This window comes from Eriocheir sinensis, chromosome 40, assembly GCF_024679095.1.
Source record: "Eriocheir sinensis breed Jianghai 21 chromosome 40, ASM2467909v1, whole genome shotgun sequence".
Classification (NCBI taxonomy): Eukaryota; Metazoa; Arthropoda; class Malacostraca; order Decapoda; family Varunidae; genus Eriocheir; species Eriocheir sinensis.
Genome location: NC_066548.1, coordinates 2,030,645 through 2,049,961, shown reverse-complemented (window position 1 = coordinate 2,049,961; position 19,317 = coordinate 2,030,645). Strand labels below are relative to the sequence as shown.

Sequence of the window (19,317 nt, the reverse complement as noted above, 5' to 3'; positions counted from 1 at the left end):
AAAGGATGGGCTAACGGCTTATTACACCAACAGTAGGAGTCTCAGGAACAAGATAGATCTACTGAGGGGGAAAGCATGTGTCGAGAAATTCGACATTATAGCTATCACGGAAACATGGGTAGATACTGCCAACAAAAACTTCATGTCTGAGTATGAAATAGATGGTTACCAGATGTTTCACAAAGATAGAAAGGGAAGAAGGGGAGGGGGGGTGGCACTTTATGTTAAAGACACACTTAAATGTTCCGCTAACAACTCTATTCAAACAAATGGCGACTCAGAATCAGTTTGGGTGGACGTCCACAAAGGGAAGGACAAACTAATTCTAGGGGTTCTTTACAGGCCACCCAACCTCAGCAGGCAGGACACTGATATACTACTACAAGAGGTAGGCAGGGCGAGCAGGAGCAAAAATGTCTGCATAATGGGGGATTTTAACTATAGGAATATAGATTGGGAAGGCGTGGTGGGTGATCTAGAGTCTGAGGATTTTCTGAAAGTAATACAAGATAATTTTCTCAAGCAGACAGTAACAGAGTCCACCAGGGGTAACAACATTCTGGACTTGGTCTTAACTAACACCGAGTATATGATCAGCGAGCTTGATGTTGTGGGATAATTAGGTTGCAGTGATCACAATGAAATTAGGTTTAAATTAGACTGGTGACCCATGAACTCAACCCAGTGTTGGTGCAGGATTTTAGAAGAGCTGATTATGAGGGGCTCAGAAAACACCTTGAGGAGGTAAATTGGGAAACCTTAGGGCTGGATGAGGGCCAGATCTCAGGGCTGGAACCGGAAAGACAGGGGAACCATGTAGAAATGACCTACAATAATTTAGTTAGAGAAATTGCAGAGGGTCAGAGACAGCATATCCCTTACCAAGCACGTAGGAAGGAAAATAACGACCCCAAATGGATGACCCGCAGACTCAAGCATGAAATAGGCTTGAAGAGAGGAATTTATAGGAAAATAAAGAACGGAGAGATCCACCTCAGGGGTAGGTATGTTGAGCTAGCCAGGTCGGTGAAGAAGAACACCCGCCTTGCAAAAAGAAATTATGAGATTAGGGTAGCCAACGAGGCCAAGAGCGATCCCAAGGGCTTCTTCAAATTGTACAGGACGAAAACAAGGGACAGAATTGGACCGTTGAAAACAAACAAGGGCGAGCTCGTTGAGAATGGAGAAGATATGAGCCAAATGATGAATGACTATTTCCTCTCAGTTTTCACGCAGGAAAATCTAACAACCATTCCGGAGAGAGTTCAGATATATGAGGGTGACGAGAACGACAAGTTGAGGGATGTGATCATCACTAGGCAAGTAGTCCAGGATGAGATTGGTAGGTTGAAGAAAACAAATCGCCGGGCCCAGACGAAGTATTCCTAAGGGTTCTGAAAGAGTGCAAGGAAGTCCTTAGTGGCCCTCTTGCCGATATCTTTAAAATGTCGGTAAATTCTGGGTATGTGCCCAATCAATGGAAAGTAGCTAATGTGACGCCGATTTTCAAAAGGGAGACAAGTCAGCCACCTCAAACTATCGCCCAATTAGCTTAACATCAGTTGTGGGAAAGATGTTAGAGTCGATTATATCCAGGAGCATTACGGCCCATCTAGAAAAGCATAATTTAATTCATGACTCACAACATGGGTTCACAAAGGGTAGGTCTTGCCTTACTAACCTGTTGTCCTTCTACACTAAAGTAATCGAGGCGGTGGACAGAGATGAAAACTATGACATATTATATCTAGATTTCAGTAAAGCGTTCGACAAAGTCCCTCATCACCGGCTATTACTAAAATTACAGGCTCACGGCGTAGATGGGAAAGTTTTGAGCTGGATCAGGGCGTGGCTTAGTGGTAGGAAGCAGAGAGTGCAAATCAATGGTAAGAAATCTGAATGGGGCAGTGTTACGAGTGGAGTCCCACAGGGGTCGGTGCTGGGTCCTCTGCTTTTTATTATTTACATCAATGACTTGGACACAGGAATCAGTAGCGATGTCAGTAAGTTCGCAGATGATACCAAGATCGGTAGAGTAATCCAATCAGACAGCGACGCTACCATTCTCCAGGATGAGCTTGACAGACTATATGATTGGGCAAGGAAGTGGCAGATGGAATTCAATGTCGTAGGTAGGAATAACCCCTTACACAATTACTCCTTAAATGACACTCCTCTAAGCAGGTCTGGGCGTGAGAGAGACTTAGGAGTCCTAGTGAGCGCTGACCTCCGTCCTAGGGCTCAATGCATTCAGGCTAAAAATCGGGCAAACAGAGTACTAGGTTTCATCTCAAGGAGCGTGAGCAATAGGAGCGCTGAAGTCATCCTCAAACTTTACTTAGCACTAGTTCGACCTCATCTCGATTATGCAGTTCAGATCTGGTAACCCTATAATAGAATGGATATCAAGATGTTAGAATCTGTACAGAGGAGGATGACGAAGATGATTCAGGGGGTGAGGAACTTGCCTTATGAAGACAGGCTAAAGCAGTTAAATCTACACTCTCTAGAAAGGCGAAGGGTGCGAGGAGACTTGATCGAAGTTTATAAATGGATGAAGGGATTTAATAAAGGGGATGTCAATAAAATTTTGAGAGTGAAAGAGCCAGGTAGGACGCGTGGAAATGGTTTTAAGTTAGACAAATTCAGATTCAACAAAGACACAGGCAAGAATTGGTTCACTAATAGAGTGGTGGACGAATGGAACAGGCTTGGGAGCCATGTTGTGGGTGCCAATACCATAGATACATTCAAGAAGAGGTTAGATAAAGCCATGGATGGTGAGGTTAGGTGGGGTTGAGTGTACAGGAGCTGCCTTGTATAGGCCAACCGGCCTCTTGCAGACTCCTTACGTTCTTATGTTCTTACTGTAGAACAAGAAAACATCATTGGCGATCTACTGTTTAGAGAAGATTGGATAGAAGCTAAGAAAATAGTGAATGAGATGTGGAAATAAGGAGAAAATCAAGAGCTTTGCAGACTTTATATAGAACAAGAAAACAACATTGGCGATCTACTGTTTAGAGAAGATTGGATAGAAGCAGCTCAGAAAATACCTAGTGAATGAGATGTGGAAATAAGGAGAAAATCAAGACCTTTGCAAAGACTTTATATAGAACAAGAAAACAACATTGGCGATCTACTGTTTAGAGAAGATTGGATAGAAGCTAAGAAAATAGTGTATGGGATGTGAAAATAAGGAGAAAATCAAAAGCTTATATAGAACAAGAAAACATCATTGGCGATCAACTGTTTAGAGAAGAATGGATAGAAGCAGCTCGGAAAATAGTGTATGGGAGGTGGATGAAAAGGGAACACCAACGGAGGAACTTGACCGATTGAGAGGAGAAACACGATAGGGAAGCGCCGTTGCAAAGGCTATGATGCTTCCCACCTGAACCTGAACCTGATGTTAAAGACGAGGAATTAAGCTAAACAAACTAATCTGGCCCAGCATAACACAGATAAGGGAGGCTGTGGAGGTTATATGGAGGTAATACATATGACGAGGCGAAGAAAAATAGCGTAAGGAAAAAAATAACACCACAATGAAAAGGAAACTAATCTGGCAATATGGCGCAGATAAGGAAGGCTGTGGAGGTTATATGGAGGTAATACATATGACGAGGCGAAGAAATATAGCGAAAGGAAAAACAACAACACCTCACAATGAAAAAGGAGGAAACTAGAAGGCTCTCAATGAGGTAATGTTCCACTGGAGGTAATATGTTCGTGTTTAAATTCGGCTCAATTTGCCATTAATTTTTCCTCCTCGAATACAAACTAGAACACGAAATGGCGCACAAACTATTCATGGTGACTGTGAAGCAGATAAACAACTTTCCAATATCCCGGCATCACCCACCTCACAATTATTTCTTATCCATAAACAATTTTCTTCAACGGGTCAACAGGATGCACCTCCCACTCACCATTGGTAAAGTAGCCAGCACGCACGAAGCCCATCTTGGTGCTGGGGGTGATGGTGGTGGTGACTGCGATGGTGGGAGTGTTGCTGGTAATGAGTAGCGGTGGTAGGGGTGTTGGGGTTTGGGAGGAGAGGGATTACTCTCAATATCACACTTTTAAAGGCTGTAATAGTGAAGCAGTAGTGGTGGTGGTGGTGGTGGGTTCGGAAGAAAGAACGATCACTATACTAAAATCACACACACAGTAACGTCAGAGGATAGGTTACAGATACAGCTTCCTTTCCCTCGGTCCTCACTCTACTGTAGTTCACCAGCGCGCACACACTCACAAAGCTGGCCTTGTTTCACTTCTGGGTTCCCTTAGCCGCGTCCTTCACCTAAAGACTCCTGCAGTAACGTCAGAGGACAGGTTACAGATACAGCTTCCTTTCCCTCGGTCCTCACTCTACTGTAGCTCACCAGCGCACACACTCACAAAGCTGGCCTTGTTTCACTTCTGGGTTCCCTTAGCCGCGTCCTTCACCTAAAGACTCCTGTATATGTCAGTCCCAGCGTTCAATCCTAAAATCGCAGGCAGCAACTTTAGAGGACGCTGTTTCCCTCACCATTGGTCCTCGGTCTAGTTCACCAGCGCGCGCACACACACAAAGCAGGCATTGTTTCACTTCTGGGTCCCCTTAGCCGCGTCCTTCACCTAAAGACTCCTGTATATGTCAGTCCCAGCAACGTCAGCCAAGCAAAACCTACAGTGACGAGGACATTTGCAACACGCGCGTGGCTGGTACGTTTGGTCAAAAAAATCCTTCACCACCTCAGGAACAAAAGACTAACGAGTGGACCCAAGGTAGAGATGGACTTGGACGCCGCTACCTTCCTACGACTTAAAGGGGCTATTACACTCTTCAGTCTCACACTCACACTCTTCAGTCAAACCACGATTTCCGCTAGCGAGGTTCTCATTTGTTTCTTGTTATTGCTGCTGATGATGATGAGTAATACCAAAGTCCTTCGGTGAAATCTACCGTAGCTTTGGAAGATCGTGGACATGTCAGAAAACCACGGAAATATGAGAACCACGCCAGCGGAAATCGTGGTTTGACTGAAGATCCACGGAAAATTTGCCCAGTGTAATTGCCCCTTTAACTCTTTCAAGAAGGGAGTATTAAAACACCTCTCAAGTAGTTCCGTCCTTCGGTGAAATCTACTGTAGCTTTGGAAGATCGTGGACACGTCAGAAAACCACGGAAATATGAGAAAAACGCCAGCGGAAATCGTGGTTTGACTGAAGATCCACGGAAAATTTGCCCAGTGTAATTGCCCCTTTAACTCTTTCAAGAAGGGAGTATCAAAACGCCTTCCAACTATAATGCATCATTGGTCCGTATTCTTAGACGTTTTCGGGTCTCAACAAATAGTTCCCAAGGCCATGAAGAAGATAAGTCAGGTTCTCAGGAGTGGTTTTTACATCCATGGTGCAGAAGCCTTGTCAAACTATCACTAGGCTCAAAAACTCCCCATGGTAACAATAACACTACCTCTACGAACACCTGATCAATATTAATGTAGGTGTGTAACTTCTCAATTTTTTTTTTTTTTACATATATATACTTCCATGGTGCAGAGGCCTTGTCAAACTATCACTAGGCTCAAAAACTCCCCATGGCAACAATAACACTACCTCTACGAACGCCTTATCAAATGTAGGTGTGTAACTTCTCATGTTTATTTTTTTTTATACATCCATATTGCAGAGGCCTTGGCAGATTATCACTAGGCTCAAAAACTCCCCATGGCAACAATAACACTACCTCTACGAACGCCTTATCAAATGTACGTGTGTAACTTCTAATGTGTTTTTTATTTTTTTATATACATCCATATTGCAGAGGCCTTGTCAAACTATCACTAGGCTCAAAAACTCCCTCTACCTCTACGAACGCCTTATCAAATGTAGGTGTGTAACTTCTCATGTTTATTTTTTTATTTTTTTTATACATCCATATTGCAGAGGCCTTGTCAGATTATCACTAGGCTCAAAAACTCCCTCTACCTCTACGAACGCCTTATCAAATGTAGGTGTGTAACTTCTTATGTTTTTTTTTTTTTTTTATACATCCATATTGCAGAGGCCTTGTCAAACTATCACTAGGCTCAAAAACTCCCTCTACCTCTACGAACGCCTTATCAAATGTAAGTGTCAACTGTCGGCGTTTTCTTGTGTCAACCTTAAACTGCGGCAGTGTCTTGCGTCCATTTTCATCATTCGTTATGTCTCCTATCTAACTACTAACCAACGGGGAACATACACCACGAGCCGCGTTGCTTCACTCACCCGCCGGCTTCACCCCAGACACTCAACCCGGGCAAGCCTCCGCGTAGCTGCCCTTCCCTTCCCATGCCTGCCATCCCGTAACAAGACATATGACAGATGCTTTTAACACATTATCATATCCATTCCCAGATTATCGTACTCAGAGCCTTGTATTTACTGGTTTCTGAGCTATAGCTGTTGCCAAAAAAACACTAATAATTAACCATTTTAACGAGAACTAAATATGAAGGCAGTAATTGGGGTCGGAAATTGGGAAGATTAGGAGGCTGAGAAAAACAATCTGGCAAAGTATCCGAAATTGACCTCTCTTTCGGCCACCTCTTTGGATTCTTTTTAGGAGCAGCGAGTAGCGGACTTTTTTTTATTATTGTTTCCTTTTGTGTGTGTGCCCTTGAGCTGTCTCCTTTGTTGTAAATAAATAAATAAATAAACCGTTGATTCTCATATCCATTAACGTTCTTTACACACGATTCATTTTCTTGGCTTCTTGTATCTCCGTATTTGAAGACTTGCCATGCCACTACAGACAAGCTGCTTATATATACTGGTTTGTAACTGTATATAGCTTGTAACTGCATAAGTCTCGGTAGCATCCCAGCATCCACACACTATGTACAGTTATCCCACACTACCATTGCCACAAGTCTGTAACAGTTGCCAGGAAAACTAATGATAGGTGTGTGTGTGTGTGTGTGTGTGTGTGTGTGTGTGTGTGTGTGTGTGTGTGTGTGTGTGTGTGTGTGTGTGTGTGTGTGAGAGAGAGAGAGAGAGAGAGAGAGAGAGAGAGAGACACACACACACACACACACACACACACACACACACACACACATACACACACACACACGTTACTGCCAAGAGCGAAGACAAAACAAGACCTAACATCACGTCCAGCAGCTGAGGGGAAAAAAATAATAAAAAAAAATATATAAAGCCCTTCAACTTAAAATCTCAAAACGAACACACACACACACACAAAAAAAAAAACACTCCCCTGCGCCACTTTCCAGAATTTCACAGACTTGGCGGCCATGAGCGACGTGACGAGGAAAAATGACAAAAAAAATAGAAAAAGAAATCCAAATATCCAGTAGGCAAGACTCTGAACATACCGCAAAATCAAACCCCAAAACAGAACAAGACGAACATTCCACTGACAGCGCTTCCGTATATAGCACAATAGAGCGACATATTTCTCACTCTCAGGACAGACAGTGAAGCGCAGGACAGGTGAGAGGGAAGGGTACAGAGAGGGACGCAGGAGAGGGGTTGCATGTAGGGCTTGTGTGTAATGCCTATGAGGGCTCTAAAGGTAGCAATGGGAGTGGGGGGGGGGCTCATGTGCATAGGAGCGAGACGAGGCAGCGTGTCAAGAGGAGCCTGCGTGCGTGCCTTCAGCGACCTTGATCAGTTCTCCCCTGACCTTCGTTTTTCTTGACTTATTCTTTATTTTTCCCTTTTTTTTTTTTTTACTGGTGCGGTATTGTCTCCTTCAGGTTTGTAGACCACTTTTCTTCCTTCTTGACGCCCGACTTCCATATCCCCGCTTCGCTTCAGTGTGTGTGTGTGTGTGTGTGTGTGTGTGTGTGTTTTGCTTCGTTAACTTCATGTATTTCGACCGTATTTTACAACGTGTGGTCTATCTATCTATCTATCTATCTATCTATCTATCTATCCATCCATCTATCAATCTATCTAGCTATTTATCTATCTATCTGTGCGTCCAGGTCTGCGATTCTCATATTCCTTGACTAATACTTTTAACAATGCCATAACACACGGTGGCGGAGGTGAGGAGGAGGATGATGGTGATGGTGTTAAGGATGGCTATGGTGGTGATGATGGTGGTGGTGGCGATGGTGACGGTGAAGCTCGCGGACAACAGCGGTACAGGAGGCCCCAAGGTGAGTCAAGGTCAGTCGGTGGAGGGGGACAGGTGCCGAGGGGCCAAAGAGGGAGGCGGGGTATGCACAGCGGGAAGCGTTGCGGAGTGGCGAGGGAGAGGGAGAGAGGGAAAGAGGAAGTACTGATGGGAGTGAGCAGCTCTGAAGAAGGGAACAGATAATATAGGGAAGAAACAGACGCGAAAAAAACTGTAACAACGAAATTATAGTCTATTGGAGAGCAAATGGAGATCCAAGTGGGAGAGAGCGGCTCTGAAGAAGGGGAGGAACAGGAGAGGAAGGACGTTACAGATAATAAAGGGAAGAAACAAAAGCGAAAAAAACTGTAACAACGAAATTATAGTCTACTGGAGAGCAAACGAAGACCCAAATCACTTTCCTAACAGCCTTGAAAATGAAAAAAAGGTATGACCACAAAAATACTCCGGGAAAAGTTATCAAAAGAAAGACCGGTCACATGATACCGTGGGGGAAAATCCCTCTTCCCTTCCCCTCTCTCGATAGGCATCTTCAATTTAACTCAAGCCAGGCAAAGGGCAAGAGTGAAGGCCATGGGAGCGAGAGAGAGAGAGGGGAAGCAGGAGGAGGGGTCGAACACAAGTCAGTTTAACAATGACCAGGAAGGAAAGATTAAAAAAGTATTATACGAGTTGCAAGAACGATGAATTATAAGCAGGTGAAAGGATGAGGCGAGACATGAAGAGAAGGAGGAAGCAGGAGGGAGCGCGGGCGAGGAAGCGTATTTGGTAAGGGAGGGAGGGAGAGAGGGTGGGTGGGTGGGTGGATAGGGGGAGGGAAAGGGAGGGAACCATATACGTACGCTGGGTTGGGGTCATTGTAATCCCGGCCTCCACCTGTGTGTGTGTGTGTGTGTGTGTGTGTGTGTGTGTGTGTTGTAGTACACTTCACTCCGTCACACCTTCCCGATTACACCTGCCAGCCCTCCTCCCAACACATGAGGATAACGTATTAATGTATTTGTATATAAACGCTGATTTCCGAAGTGGTCCTTAAATTTCCGATAAGGTCCTTAACGTTCATTGCCACTCATCCAACGTTCATAGCCATCCATCCAACGTTCATAGCCACTCATCCAACGTTTTCCCAAGCTCCCTATCTGCTCTAATAATTACCCCCCCCCACCCACCCACCCACTCACTCACTCAAGTCACTTCAGCACATTTGCCTAAATTCATCTAGCTATACCCGTGTTTCAGTTTCCCCCACTCCCACACAGGCACGCTTGATTAACTATACCAGTGTCCTTCCCTACACTAACCCAATCCACACAGCTACGCCATTCTTTACATCCACATCGCCGTCTCCCTTCCACCAAACACAAGTCCACAGTCCATCCATACGGTGGTCAACTCGCCGCAGATTTTCGTCCCCGCTGCGGTGGAGTGGAGCTACGTAATTCCTGCTCGATACTTGCGCTCCATACCGACAATATTGTATGATTTCGAGTGATTTGTGTACTCTCTCTCTCTCTCTCTCTCTCTCTCTCTCTCTCTCTCTCTCTCTCTCTCTCTCTCCCGACAATATTGCTAGGATTTCGAGTGATTTGTGTACTCTCTCTCTCTCTCTCTCTCTCTCTCTCTCTCTCTCTCTCTCTCTCTCTCTCTCTCTCTCTCTCTCTCTCTCTCTCCGCCGCTAGCATGGATGATGTCCCTATAACTGGATCCACATTGCGATGTGTGTGTGTGTACCGGCCAGTCGCCACACACACACACACACACAAAAGTGCGCGCGCGCGTGTGCTACACAAACACGATCAGCCGTTCACGACACACCCGAGAGAACAGTATCCGCCGCACCACCACCACCTCTACAGTCCCTCCACCCCCAACACCGCCGCCACCTGCAGGAGGCTCCTCACTGTATGGCGCCAGTGCCTCGCGCCAGACTCGCGGCAGGGAAGACCTGTCCTCAGCCGTCCACTCTCACGTAAACACTGCCGCAGCACCGCCTCTCCTCGCCGACGCAACCCTCGGTCCCTCACTCCTCCATCTCCTTGCCCATCTCCACTTACATCACCACCACCAACTCCTCCCCTTCCTACTCACCTCCCCAAAGAAACGGTCGCGGAGATAACGACAACCGAGGCCCTCCAACCTTCATCTCCTTCTCCATCTCCTCCTACATCTCCTTCTCCATCTCCTCCTACATCTCCACCACCACCAACTCCTCCCCTTCCCTCCCCCTTCCTCCTCACCTCCCCAAAGAAACGGTCGCGGAGATAACGACAACCGAGGCCCTCCAACCTTCATCTCCTTGCCCATCTCCTCCTACATCTCCACCACCACCAACTCCTCCCCTTCCCTCCCCCTTCCTCCTCACCTCCCCAAAGAAACGGTCGCGGAGATAACAACCGAGGCCCACCTACCTTCATCTCCTTGCCCATCTCCTCTTACATCTCCATCACCAACAACTCCTCCCCTTCCCTCCCCCTTCCTCCTCATCTCCCCAAAGAAATGGTCGCGGAGATAACAACAACCGAGGCCCTCTACCTTCGTCTCCTTGCCCATCTCCTCTTACATCTCCATCACCAACAACTCCTCCCCTTCCCTCCCCCTTCCTCCTCACCTCCCCAAAGAAATGGTTGTGGAGATAACAACTGAGGACCTCCTACTCTTTCTGTCTTTCCCTTATTCTCCGTTCCCTTTCTTATGCAATACGATGGTAATATACACCTTTACGCCTGTCCCTCATTATAGTGATCTCCTGCACGAAAACGATTGGTCACTGCACGAGTATATAAAACTTTGATCTTTTCTTCCTGGCACGTCATTCCGTTTCAAACAAGGGCGTGACGTCGCTCGTAAACTTTCGACACGTGACCTAACCCAATTCTCAACCGCACTGCTTTTATCCAGCGAGAACCAATTTTAAGGAAAGAAACGAATACAGGACAATAAGTCTGTGAATATTGCCTTTATGTAATTGCCTTCACATTTTAAAATTCCCGTCTACACCGTCGCTTCAGAAATTCAGATTCACAAACACCCTGCAAGATGCGCACGTTGCTACCTCGAAAACCTTGAATTAATGAGACACACCGGTACTATATCTCTTGGGTAATTAGGTAAATAGGATGAAGCGTTCCCATAATGAAGTATAACCGTGAGCATACAGATGACGGTGGCCGCGACCCTTTCCCCCGACGCCTGAGAACACAGCAGGATTGGCTACTTTTCATGCAAATTACGCTCCAGCACACCCATGACGGCGACCAAGAGCGGCGGTAACGAGGCCTCGCGGCGACGCTTCGACAGGCCGGAGGAAAGCACGAGGCACCAAACGACGCTGTTCCCGCCACAACCAACGCCATAACGTAATAAAAGAAAACGCAAGATCACGTAGTAACGTCAATAAAAAAATGAAACTCCCCGACCAGCCTGCCTGCCAGACTTGACTCTGCCTCGCCGCAACGACTCGGCGACAACAGCTGCAAAACCAACGCGTCCAAAACACTGCACGACACAACGCCTCACCACGCATTCTCGCGGCCAGAAAGATGATGACAGCCACAACAGAGAGAGAGAGAGAGAGAGAGAGAGAGAGAGAGAGAGAGAGAGAGAGATTGATTGATTGAAACTTTTATTCACAAACACATTTGTGAAAAAGACTTCACGGCCCTTGACGGCCCAGCCTTGTCACGTTACAGTACAATGATAAACAGCATAGCCTGCATATAATTACAGAGAGAGAGAGAGAGAGAGAGAGAGAGAGAGAGAGACTGACTAATCGGCGTAGAATCTTATGTTGTGATGGTGAAGGGCCTGGAGGACCAACAATAACGGAACTGGCCGCCAGGGGAGGGAGGGAGGTAGAGGGGTGGTGGTGGTGAGGCCGCCAAGAACACGTCACGCGCCGCCGCCTCCACCTCCACCCTCCCGGAAACCACGGCATCTCCCTCCCTGCTGGTGCACGTCCCCGCCAGCAGGCCCACCGTGCACTCATCCCGCGGACGCCACAAGTCGGCACCAGACGCCCTGTCCCTTGCCGATTTGCACGCTCTGTTTCATTTCTTGTTGCCAACTCGAGAACACACACACACACACAACGTAAGACTATCCTAACATGATGGTCGCTACACATTGCAATGCAAACCTTGAAAACAAGGTGATCCCAGACTGTTTAGAGACCTAAAATGAGGCAGTTATTCATTCAGTGGAGCTCTGATCCAGGACAGTGTCAGCAAAATAGCTTATCAATGCCACGAAAGGTACTTTTATGAGGTAGATTCACATATTAACTTATTAAAGACAAAATAAGCATGACAAAACTGTACGACAGACAATATGTACTTGCCACGCTCTAAAATCTGGTCTGATCCTCCTGATTATCATGTGTTAGCTCGCTGTCCAGGATGACTGTACGTATGCTTTTCTTTTCTTAGCATGAAATTACATGAAAGTAGTATATGTAGACATTCATTAAATTTAGAATTATAGTTTTTACAAACAGGTGAATTCCAATTTCTCATTTGATGCTGCCAGATGACAGGCCTGAATGTGTGTGTTCATCTGAAGACGTATTTGAGATACTTGCAAAAATACTACATGGAACAAGCACCAGTACTGCCGATGTTCATTTCTCAATATACTGTATGTATATGTAGCTACCTATTTGAAGGTATGTCTTTTCTTTTTGTGGTCAGCTTTCTCTATACTACACTATGTCAATCAAAGGGCTGGTTCCATCCACAGTAAGACAAAAAAAATAGGGATATCTTTCCATAATTGTTCAGCATTTCAGGTATTAACAAAATTTCTGCATGAGGGTTTGTGTTAATATTGCATAAGCAAATACTGGGTCCCCATTCAGAAGAAGAGGGTGTCAAGACAAAATCATAACCGCACGTAAAACAATTAACAACAAAGTTCTCGCGAATGGACATTCAGAGTATTTCCCCCTTTTATACGAGCAGATCCGTAATATATGCTATTCGTCAGCCATATATTAACATCTTAAACATGGCATTCATAAAAAAAAAATTCACATGCATATTTTACAACAAATACAGTAAAGTGAATTTATGAATCTTATTACTGTACAGAAGTTTTTAAAGTTCTGCATAAGCTCCTCATTCAGCATAATGAACTGGAAAGTGGTACCAACTATCAAATGTATCCACATCCTCTTTCGGTGAGCAAAACATTCTGTTGTATTTGAATTTAACGTGGAGTTACAGATTTCTGTGCATTCATAAATTCCCTTGACAACAACACAAAGGTACTTACAAAAGTCTCCTCGGTAACCATTGGCAAGGGGTGGCTCAGGGGCAGGTTCCTGGGGTGGGGGAGGGATGTGTTCGGCGCGGCTGGCCCTCGCTGCACGGCCCCGTCCTGACAGACCCTTCCCAGACATGAACAACTTCATATCCTCCACTACATCTTTGGCGCTGATCCGTAAGCACTGCAAGATAAAGGGATGGAACAAATTAAGTTCAGTTCTATCTTTCTTGGATTACTGAAATGTTAAACAAGGTGAACCCATGCTTTATGATAGGAATACACAAACCTAAACTGTAAAGTTATTTCACTTGATGGTGAATAGTGATATATAAAGTTGCTGCATGTTTCTATTATCTATCTATCTATCCATCCATCTACATCTCCGACGTCCTGCTCCCTCATGGGAACTTCCCTCCAGGGGGTGGCCGTTGCAGAAGTTTCCATCATCACAAATTATAATTTGAAACTAGTATACTGAATAGTCCTTTATTAGTGTCCCTCAAAGTTTGTAAAGAGACTGGAGTTACTTATTCCACATTGGTGTATAGAAAAGGCATTTATAAGCAGGAGCAAAGAAACAATATTATAGTCTTGGGTAAAGTTTAACGAACAGGACAATATTGCTTGGGGAGCCAAGTGTAGGAAGGAAGCTGCGTCATGTGTTAGGAGTATTTAGAAAATAAATAGGTGAGCCCAAGTTTGTGCCAAGGTGGGAAATATATCAGTCTACCTCACTGGCCTGTTGCCTGATCCTTAACTCTTACACACTCTTTACATGTTCTTTTTTAGTGAGCAAAATATTCTTCTGTATTTGTATTCAACACAGAATTACAGATTTCTGTGTATTCATAAATTCAAAGGGCAACTTCCAATTTTTTTATTACCCAGCAATCATATTTGCGTATTATAATAAATTCATAACGTATATACTTTCTCAATAACAAAATTTTCTAGGTAATTAAATGAGCTCTTTCATTGTTGATTTTTGCTTTAAGTTGTTGCCTGCCAAGAGTTTGAAGATTTTAACCTAACTATTACCCAAACAGTCATCATAATTGTGTATTCATTATATTAATATCTGCTTCCTCAGTAATGCAACTTTCTAACACTGAGCTCTATCTCTGTAGATTTTTGCTAAAAGTTGCTGCCTGTCATGTGTTTCAAATACCTTAAATATAACCAAGTCAAATCCTAAAGTCATATTTGTATACTCAGTAACTTTATATTATATTGTACCTCAGTAATGAGTCTTTCTATCTAATATAGTGACCACTTTGTTGGTTTTTACTATTAGGTGCAGCCTGTCATGTGTTAAAAGATACCTTAAACTTCAAACATATAGAGGGGTATAAATGGTAAAATACACTCTTACAGTTTCAGGCGTACAGTGAGGTGCAGTTTTTCAGACTCACCTGAAATATGTGCATTTCTGTTGGGTTTTGGTAATTCCTTTTTGGGTCTTCTGCTACAACAAAAATGAAGATGTTGTTATATAACTCTTTGGGGTCATCACTGGTGAAGGCTGTTGGTTCTCGGATTAGTTCCATGGGAAATTTCTCCACCACATCCTGAAAAAGAAAGAAAATAGTTCCATTCAAATATTCTGAATGTTTCTTGTACTTCTGAAAAATAACGTTACCGTGACTTATTCATTTAAAATCACCTCTCCTTGTAATCTTTCTAGATTTCTACTAATACTAAAATAAGGAAAATATGCTTTCCTACAACAAAGAAATGGATGGGGTTAAAGAAAATACCAGCAAGTGGCTCAGGTGTAAACAAGAAAGACAGCCACTCCAAACCGAAATTGACCTCTCTTTCAGCCACCTCTTTTGATTCTTTATTGTTGGAGCAGTGAGTAGCGGGCTCTTTTTTATTATTGTTTCCTTTTTTTGTGCCCTTGGGCTGTCTTCTTTGTTGTAAAAAAAAAAAAGTGTATACCTCTTTGGAACCTTCCTAAAAGTGTCCCTCTCACTGATGTATATGAACTCCTAAATTCTACATTCATTCATCGAAAGACAAATGAAGGCAACATTCAGGACTTGGAACGTTCATTGCTTATTTATTCATAGGTCAAAGAAGGCAATGATGCTTGATGCTTCCCAAATCTTTGCGCTCTTGAGTGTGATGCTGATTTTCATGGCATACTAGAACATTATAGTATTGTTACATAGGTTGGTTCTCTCTTACATCTGCTTCCAGTTGGTTCTGCTGGTTCGCACACTCTGGAGACAATACTACCAGCTGGTGATGTAGATTGAAAGCAGGAAAACAAACATGAGTCGTCATCATCATCATCATCGTTTAACGTCCATTTATTCCCTATGGTGGGGTTGGACGGGATATGAGCCTCCTCCTCTGTTGCCGGTCCATAGCCATTTCTTCCGTGATGTTCAGCCTCCTCATATCTTCCTCCAACACCTTTCTCCACGTCTTCCTTAGCCTTCCTGGCGGTCTTCTGTAGGCAGCACATTCACAACTGGATGTCTAGGAGTGTCCTTGCCTTTCCTAACACATGCTCCGTCTCATCTCACTGTGTGCCAGAGTCCGACTGTTCCCAACCGACTCTTTGTCTCACACTCTCGCTGGTCCTCAACTGACTGGTGCTACCTGCATTAGCCTTTATATACATCCATTTTCTCTCTATAAAGTTCTTGTGAGGTCATTAAGTGAAGAGTTTAGATTAGTCTTAAGTTCAGTACTAGGCAATGACAGATCATATGAGGCCTTCCCAGAACCAGTACAATACAGCAGCATGACAATACCACTTCCCTTATAACTGTGTCACCCTGAAACACTATGTACAATATAGAAATAGTATCCTATAATAATAATAGTCTCATTTAATCCTCCAATGTCTCCTTGCAGTGCACAGACATCATCTGGGCTCTCCAGTTTTACAGTCTATCAAAGTGCCATCTTCTACACCAGCTGCTTCCTAGACACTCCTCAATGACATGTCATCCTCCTCTGCAACCTGCTGTGAAGAAGTCCACGTCCTCACCATTTTAATTGTTCTCCTGACTCCACTGCTCCTCTTTATCAATGTGCAACTTCTTCCATCCCATATGTATCAGCTAGATTTGCAGCACCTCCACAGTCCAGTCCTTAAGTTTTGTCTCCATCTTTACTCCAGAAGCAGTTCATCACAGTACAGGACCCTTCCCAAGGATTACGACACCTTGGCGACAGGCCCTCTGTCTTGGGTTGCTTACAATGCTTCATCAGGCCTAAGACAGTGCTTGAAGTAACTCCAACTTACAAGAGTGTAAAACTCTGGCCTGGGAGGGAGGACTGTAGTCCTTTATCCAGTAACTAGCAGACTGCCATGCCCCAGGGTTTCTAGAGGCACTTTCCGTCTTCCAACTACCACACGTATCTTGCAGAGGTCAAACATACACATTTGAGATAACAGCTCTGACTTGGGAGGGATGACTGTTTTTCTTCAAGCCGTTTCATATACCCCATGGTCATCATCAGCACGTTCTGTCCTTCAATCATCACCTGCCTTTTACAAAGGTCAAGAAAGCACTATCGATGCTCATGGACCAGGATTCAATGATCCTTCATGTTGCCTGTGTAAACGGGAAGGGATTTCTCCTTCCTTCCTAGCATGAACTTTATCGTACCTCCACTGGCTCCCTTAGCTCCGTGCAATGTCTGCTGGCTTCACATATCTGGCATAATGTCTCTGGGTACTGCTCATGCTGTCTTGTATTCAACCTCACCAAAGTTCTCACACTGTGTGTCAACAACTGCTGGGCACATCACTCCATCCTCTTTCATGTCCATTGTTTCCTTCACAGCACTGGCTTGATCACTGACTTCCTCAACCAAATCTTGTTGTTGTTCCAGGCTCACAGGCATTTCATCCTTGTTTGCTTTTTCCTTCATGGTGCTGATCTGATAACTGACTCCCATCACCATGTCTTCTTGTTGCTCAAGGCTCCTAAGCATTTCATCCTTCCCAGCTCTCAGTTCTTGATGTCACCTCTAAGAGTCTTGATGCAGCCAGTTTCTCTCCTCCAATTTGTTGTGCAGTTGTTCTCTCAGTCTGGTGAATTGACTATTCAACTCTTCCTTTCTTTATTTCATGATTCAGCAGGTCCACAAAGGTAACCTCTCCCTATTCCCTGGCTTGTTGTTGTGTGGTTATAATGAGGCAGTCTTCCCTGCACTCCTTGCAGCAGTGTTATGAGTGGCCACTTCAGACATCAATGTTATCTCAGCGAGTTCCCTCTCACCTCTGCTTCGAGGGGGTTCTGCAGATACGCACTTTCAAGAGACAACACTAGCCAGCCGGTGGTGTTGATTGAAGCAGGGAGATACACAACATTTACGCATCAGTACAGCACAGTCGCAACTGGGGTCTGAGAGTGTCCTTGCCTTTCCTAATCCTTGGTACGTCTCATCTCAGTGACTGCCTGAGTTTGACTGACTTAATGTCTTGCTGGTTCTTAACTAGACTGACCCGTGCTATCTGTGTTAGCCCTTATATACACCCATTTTTGTGAGATTTTCCTGTGAAGAGTTTGGATTAGTCTTAAGTAGAGTGCTTGACAATGACAGATTATAAAAGAACTTCCCAGAATCAATACAATGCAGCAGCACAACAGTATTAGGAAAAACAAATCTTTATATTTCTACAATGAATTGAGAGAATGGAAGAATAATAGTTTTGTTTAAGTAACTAAATTTGCAAGTGATATGAATTTAACAGCCAAGCATGTCATTTGTGTACTTTGTATTACAAAAACATTTCCACTAACCCCATTTTCATGTGACTGTATGTAGACCCATTTCTTGTCCAGCCTCAGCATCATCTTCTGGGTCCAGATGCCGGCAGTCTTCTCCATGTAAAGAAGCCGTCGCATGCCATCTGCTGGGTACACCAGGTCGGACTCTGGAGACACCCTGAAGGTGGCCAGGTGCTCCAACACGTAGGTGGGGCCATCCTCACTGCTCACTACTGACCCGTTGTCTGCAGATATACAAACACCTTATCAAAATTGCTGAACATTTTCATGACTAATAAACAAGACAAACATCAGTTTTTTTCAAGTATACAATTTTTTGCTTCTATATTCCATGGCACAGAAGGGATATAATTCCTACAGTACAGGAAGTTTAGGTTAAGGACTGGGTTCCCCCATCAAGTATTTTTTCCCCTTACAATGGGCGCATGGTCTTCATAAAGAAAGTAAATATCTCAGAAAACATCTTTTGAATGGTATGCGTGATTTTCATAATTATGTGTTTAAACTCTGGCCCCCCTGGTCCTTGGTCCCCCCCCTCTTAAAAGGTCAATAATCACATGGCACATTCTGGCAACCAATATCTGACCATACTGGAGGACTTAAGAACAGACTAGGTATCATGCTTGCAGGGGTGCGTAGGGTGTAAGCTAGAAAGACACGTGACTACTGCCCACCTGAGGAGTAGCCGTTGCTGGCGTTGGAGTGGCCGCGGTGGTCGGCCCTGTACGGTGACATTCTCCCTCTGTCGTACGCCGAGCTGCAAACAACACTCAGTTAGATACTTTGCCACCACCCTCTGCAGGACACACACCTCAACTCCACTCCACTACCACGTACACCCCAAGAATACCAGTAAGATGCTTGCGGCAAATTAATACTGTACACAATGGCCTGACGGGAACACGTCAATGAACAACACACACGAAGCAATCTCTGAAAACAAGAAGCGAACCACCAAAGCCGTACCACACAAAGAAACATAAATGACAATACGAGGGCAATAACAATACTATAGTCTGTTCACTTAAGTCTGACCCAAGCTGACAACATAAACCTAAGCGTGTTCGTAAGCAAAGTGAGGATTAGCGGAAAGTGCTCCGTGAAATAAACACAAACAGAGGTTAAAGAAAACTAGAAAACCATAGCAGTAGCCAA

General features: G+C 44.4%; 1 protein-coding gene and 1 long non-coding RNA gene across 7 annotated transcripts in view; both read right to left on the bottom strand.

Annotated features, from left to right (window-relative positions):
- The window catches only part of LOC127009193 (epidermal growth factor receptor kinase substrate 8-like), a 121,524-nt gene that overhangs the window by 43,449 nt on the left and 58,758 nt on the right, over positions 1-19,317 (bottom strand). For all 6 annotated transcript variants that reach the window (XM_050882020.1, XM_050882022.1, XM_050882021.1 and 3 more), the window contains 4 exons: positions 18,837-18,919; positions 18,175-18,386; positions 14,818-14,973; positions 13,412-13,586 (listed from right to left, as the gene is read on the bottom strand). In XM_050882020.1, coding sequence (XP_050737977.1) covers positions 13,412-13,586; positions 14,818-14,973; positions 18,175-18,386; positions 18,837-18,919 — 626 coding nt within the window. The remainder of the gene's footprint in view (positions 1-13,411; positions 13,587-14,817; positions 14,974-18,174; positions 18,387-18,836; positions 18,920-19,317) is intronic.
- LOC127009195 (uncharacterized) lies at positions 5,651-6,005 on the bottom strand. Its single transcript, XR_007761694.1, has 2 exons — positions 5,858-6,005; positions 5,651-5,737 (listed from the first exon to the last, which is right to left on the bottom strand). It is a non-coding gene; the product is annotated as an uncharacterized LOC127009195 (long non-coding RNA).